The 5399-nt window shown below is 64.8% G+C and overlaps 1 protein-coding gene across 1 annotated transcript; it reads left to right on the forward strand.

Annotated features, from left to right (window-relative positions):
• Positions 1 to 153: 153 nt before the first annotated feature.
• LOC133090642 (thimet oligopeptidase-like) lies at positions 154 to 4186 on the forward strand. The gene is given in 13 exon segments (XM_061189025.1): positions 154 to 486; positions 633 to 933; positions 1134 to 1175; positions 1178 to 1313; positions 1315 to 1462; positions 1464 to 1495; positions 1574 to 1617; positions 1620 to 1780; positions 1912 to 2325; positions 2669 to 2819; positions 2924 to 3052; positions 3681 to 3817; positions 4031 to 4186. Coding segments are annotated over 13 exon segments (2184 nt in total).
• The last annotated feature ends 1213 nt before the right edge of the window (positions 4187 to 5399 follow it).

Genomic DNA, 5399 nt, shown 5'->3' on the forward strand with positions numbered 1-5399 from the left:
CCCGCTCTGTGCCTTGCGTGGGGTCTGGGCCTTCTCACTGTGGCCCGGGTACGGCCTTGACATTCAGACATCGGTTCCTGCAAGGACACTTGCGTTTGGTCCATACCGCGTGTGGCTGCAGTCTGTGCTTCTCCCGTTCAGCATCTTCAGTAGATGGGGGCTGTGCACGAGCCCTTCATCTTCCCCGCAGACACCACTGGTGCTTGCTCGGCCTCGCGGGTGATGTGGGGGGCACGGGGGACAGTCCTGTGTCCCCACCTTCTTGGGCTGCAGACAGGCCACGTTGGTCCTGTGGTGACTGGGGGCTCCCAGGAGAACCCCACCGCAGACCCGGAGAGGTGGCCCCAGAGAAGGTGGCGTACGCCTGGGGCCGGGCCTCACCAGCCAGCCACGGGCCACCTGCAGCAACAGGCGTCTCGCCGTCCAGGGGCTGGGTGTTCAGGCGCCGTGGGGATGAGCTGCTGTCTGCACGCAGCCGGCAGCCGAGTTTGTATTGTTGAGCCCGGGGAGGCCCCTGGGTGGCTCCTGGAGAGCCTGGTCACATTTCTTCCTGCCCTTGGCCTTAGACCTCATCACGGTTCACGGCGTTTCTGGTTCCAAAAGGACCTGTGTTCATAAAGACCACGTGTTAGGACAGCACCAAAGTGTCTAGAAATCCGGGCCAGAAGGAGGAGGGAGGGGGATTGGCTGTGCCCGCCAGTGGCCTGAGAGCCCTGCCCGCCCGCAGAGACCTGGCCCGGGGCCCGTGGGGAGGGCGTGGCCCACGGTCCCCAGCGCTGGCCGTCTCTGGGTTCCAGGAGAACTGCGCGATCCTCGGGGAGCTGGGCAGGCTGCAGGCTCAGAAGTCTCGCCTGCTGGGGTTCAGCACGCGTGCCGACTCCGTGCTGGAGATGAACATGGCCAAGACCAGCCAGGTGGTGGCCACTTTCCTAGGTAACCCCGCCTCCCCGAGTCCCAGTGGGGACAGGGGTCAGGTGGACCTTGACTGGACGTGGTGCTGCCTGAGACCCCACTGTGTCAGCCCTTGGGGGTCGCCTTCCCCAGCCCTTCATTCTGCCTCGAGGGGCGTGGGGTGGGGGGCGGCTGGGAGGCTGCCACAGGGACATAGCCGAGCCTCTCCCCTCCGCCCGCAGATGAGCTGGCCCAGAAGCTGAAGCCCCTCGGGGAGCAGGAGCGGCCGTGATCCTGGAGCTAAAGAAGGCCGAGTGCCAGAGGCGGGGCCTGCACTTTGACGGGCCCATCAACGCCTGGGACCTGCACTACTACATGAACCACGGGGAGGAGACGCGCTACCATGTGGACCAGTACCTGCTCAGAGTCTTTCCCCATGCAGGTGGTCACGCGCGGGCGGCTGGGCATCTCCCAGGAGCTGCTGGGGCTGACCTTCGACCTGGAGGAGGGCGCCAACATGTGTCACGAAGATGTGAGGCTCTACACGGTCCGGGACGCAGCCGCGGGCAAGGTCATCCATCGGCAAGTTCTACCTGGACCTCTACCTCGGTGCATGCATGGGGGAACCTGTCAGCCGTGGGCCGGGGCTCCTCTGTGGAAGCGGGGCCTCACCTGCGTCCCTCCCCAGGGAAGGGAAGTCCAGGCACATGGCCTGCTTTGGCCTGCAGCGGGCTGCCTGCAGCAGGATGGGAGGCGCCAGATTGCCATCGAGGCCATGGTGGCCAACTTCACCAAGCCTACACCCAACCCGCCATCCCTGTTGCAGCATGATGAGCTGGAGACCTACTTCCATGAGTTCTGCCAAGCCATGCACCAGCTCCGCTCCCAGGTGGGTGCGGCCGCGGGGCTGCAGGCAGGGGGCGGGGAAGGCCCGGGCTCTCCCGTGGTCCTCAGGCAGGCCCTCGCCACGGGATTCTTCCGCTGATGTCACCCCGCACGTGGTGATGCCCTCGGTGTCAGTTTCCATCATCAAACCCCACGCACTGGGTGCGTAAACAACGGAAGTGGATGTCCTCGAGACTCTGGAGGCTGGAAGCCGCAGATCAAGGAGTCAGGACTGGTTCCCTGCATGTTAAATACATGTATTCAAGAGTTGCCTTTAAAAAGACAAACGACAAGAAAGGCACGTTGCCTGCGACTCTGGTGACAGCCGGTGATGAGAACCAGAGGGTAGGCTCTGGGGCCGGGAGCGCTGCGCCCTGTGAGGCCCTGGGGCTGCTGCCAGTCTCGGTGGAGGCTCAGCAAGTCCCAGTGACTTCCCCACGGGGGGGTCCCCAGTTCAGCGTCTGGGCCCAGGACCCAGTGCTCATTCAGTCTTCCTGCGGTCAGCCCTTCGTCCTGAGAGCGATGCTCTCACAGGCTGCACCGGAGCGCGTGGGGACACTTTACTGAGCTGTGTAGCCGTCACTACTGCCCTGTTTTGGAACATTTCCCTCACCCCAAAAATGTCCCTCACGCCCTTAGTTATCATTCCCTCCCCTGCCCCTGACAACCAGGAACCCACTCTGACTCTGTGGATCTACCTGTTCTGGACGTTTCCCCTTAGTGGGGTCACACCCTGTGTGTCCTTCTGTGTCTGACTTCTCTCGCTGAGCATCGTGTTCTCAGGGTGCATCCACGTGGCAGCGAGTGCCAGGGCTTCACACCTCTGCGTGGCTGAGGGCCGGAAAAAAGACAAACGAAAAGAAAGGCACGTTGCCTGCGACTCTGGTGACAGCCGGTGATGAGAACCAGAGGGAAGGTTCTGGGGCCGGGAGCGCCGCGCCCTGTGAAGCCCTGGCGCTGCTGCCAGTCTCGGTGGGGCACGGGCAGCGCCGTCCCCCAGGAGCTGCTGGACAAGCTCATGAAGTCCCGGCTGGCCAACCCCGGTGCGGCCAGGCCGAGGGAAAGAAAAGGGGCTCCCGGACCGCCGGCTGGAAAGTGCGGCCTGGACACAGTGCAAGCCCCCCGTCTCCTTCCTCCCGCCCTCCAGGCCTCTTCAACCTGTGCCAGATCGTCCTGGCCAAGGTGGACCAGGCCCTGCACACGCAGACACCCTCGGACCCGGCCCTGGAGAATGCCCGCCTCTGCCAGGAGATCCTCAGGGTCCCAGCCACGCCACGTAGCCAAGCGCGCGCCGGGCCCACCTTAGCGGTCGGTTGGCGGCTACTGCCCAGGTCAAGAGGATCCTCTGGTGGTGTGTGAAGGGGGACCGACTGACGGGCTCTGGCCGAGGCCCGCTGACCTCTGGCCTCTTCCTGCCTGGGTTCCTGGGCTGGTCCCTCCAGCTGTGGCCCGCGGAGTCTGAGGGTGGGGTGGGCGTATCTGCACGTGCTTTCTGGAGAGCCTGGAAGAGGCAGGAGAGGGCTTCATAGCCCGGACGGAACGCGTCGACGACGTTTGCCTGTGCGTGTCAGTGCGGACACACGGTTCACTCCCTCGTGAGCGCTTTAACCCGCGCTCTCCCCGTGCTGGAGGGCGAGCCCTGACTCATCCCTCGGAGCCTCGGGCAGCTCTCCTTGTAAGAGGCTTAGGGGTGAACCCTCGTGAGCTTCAGCAGAAAGTCGGCAAAGATTGATTTGTGTCCCTCCACTGAGTTGCCCGCAAGATCCCCGTTTTCTAGAAGTGTTGGGCCAATACTCCCTCTAGTGGCAGGGGACTCAGACAGGGCTGCTTTGAGGCCCCCGCTCTGGGGAAGGGGCACGGAGCGGCCAGGGGGCTGGGCAGGAGCCTCTCCGCGTGTGTCCCAGGGACCCACCTGCCTGCGACCTTTGGCCACCTGGCAGGAAGCTACGACGCCCAGTCCTATGGCTACCTGTGCAGCGAGGTGTACTCCGCGGACACGTTCCACACACGTTTCAAGCAGGAGGGCGTCCTGAGTGGCAAGGTGAGAGGCCGGCCTGCCGTGCAGACCACCACGGAGGTCCTTGGCCTGGGCCTAGATGCTTGTGCCGCCCGCCTGGGCCTGCCAGGCTCTGAGGGCCCTGCCCTGGACCCCCTGCTCCCCTGCCCTTTGTTGAGTCACAGCAGAGGTGGCCACACCCACACCCTCAGTGAAGGGGGTGCTCCACCCTCCTGCAGCCCCGCCCCCTCTCCTCAGGTTGCCATGGACTACAGAAGCTGCATTCTGAGGCCAGGGGGCTCCGAGGATGCCAAGGGCATGGTGAAGCTCTTCCTGGGTTGCGACCCCACGCAGGACGCCTTCCTCCTGAGCAAAGGGCTGCAGGTTGAGGGCTGCAAGCCGCCGGCCTGCTGACGGCACGAGGTTTTGCCCACCCAGGCGGGCTGGGTGCCTTAGCGCCCCGTCGGGGCGGGGGAGGGGCCGCGTGTCCTCCCAGCCCCTGCGTCCCCGGGTGGCCAGCCTAGGCCAAAAGTCTCCACCTGGGAGTGTCTGGAGAGCCTGGCATCAAGGCTCCCCCTTGTTGCACTAATGCAATCCCTTCCTGGGGAGCTTTCCTGGTAACAAAACGGTTCTTTGAAAACGCAGCCATTAATAAAAAGACTCTACTCCTGGTCTCTGCCTGCCGTCCCTTCCACCACAGGAGTGGCATGGGGGCCGTCACACTGGGGGGAGTTCTGACCTTGGTCAGGGATCAGTCCTGGGGCCGTGGTGACGCGTCTGGGTCACTGGGAGACGGCTGAGCTGTGGGGTGAGTTCAGACGGGGATGGTGCCCCGCACCCCAGCCGGGCAGGCTCTCCAGTGAGGGGGTGTCAGTTTCCTGCCGGCCTCTCGCCCTCACTGCTTGGCATCTCGGGGGCTGTGATTGGCTGGAGCTGGTTCTGGCGGTGGGCACAGCTGCGGGAAGCCCGGCTGTGGCTGTCCCTGTCCCTGTGTCCTGTCCTCCTGCTCACGGCCGGCCAGCTGGCTCCCTCTGGTCATCGGCAGCTGCTGAAGTCTGGACCACAGCAAGGGGCCGCCTTCCTGGGTCCTAGCGATTCTTCCCAAAGGCCTTAGGGATGTGTTTTGGTGGCAGTAGGAATTCAGAGAGGGTGCTGCACCACTGGAGCGGTAGGGTGGCTCTGGACCGTCCCGTGTGTCCTTCCCTGGCCTTTGAGCTCCTCGGGAGCCCTGCCTCCGGCCCTTCGCCCCCACAAAGGACGCCAGGCAGCGGAGCGAGGGCGCGGGCGGTGCCCCGACCTTCTACCCGTGGCCCAGGCGGGCAGGCCGTGCCACGCTCTGTCCTCCCCTCAGCCTGCCCGCCCGTTCTCACCCGCCCTAGGCCAGTCGGTTGTGGACCAGGCTGTGGTGCCTGCCCTTCTGCAGACCCGGCTCAGCTCCCTGCACCCACTTCTGTGCCTTCTGTGTTCTGGGCTGGTCGCAGGCCCAGAGCCGGTGGGCAGGCACCCCGTGGCCGGGAGGGCTGTCCGTGTGAATTCCCTGGGGCTTGAAAAGGAGCACAGCCGGCCTTCCGTCAGGCACCTCTCGATGGATATGGAAGGGGCGTGTCGGGGCCTGGGGGCTGCTCGT

The sequence above is a fragment of the Eubalaena glacialis genome, chromosome 4 (genome assembly GCF_028564815.1).
Source record: "Eubalaena glacialis isolate mEubGla1 chromosome 4, mEubGla1.1.hap2.+ XY, whole genome shotgun sequence".
Lineage (NCBI taxonomy): Eukaryota > Metazoa > Chordata > Mammalia > Artiodactyla > Balaenidae > Eubalaena > Eubalaena glacialis.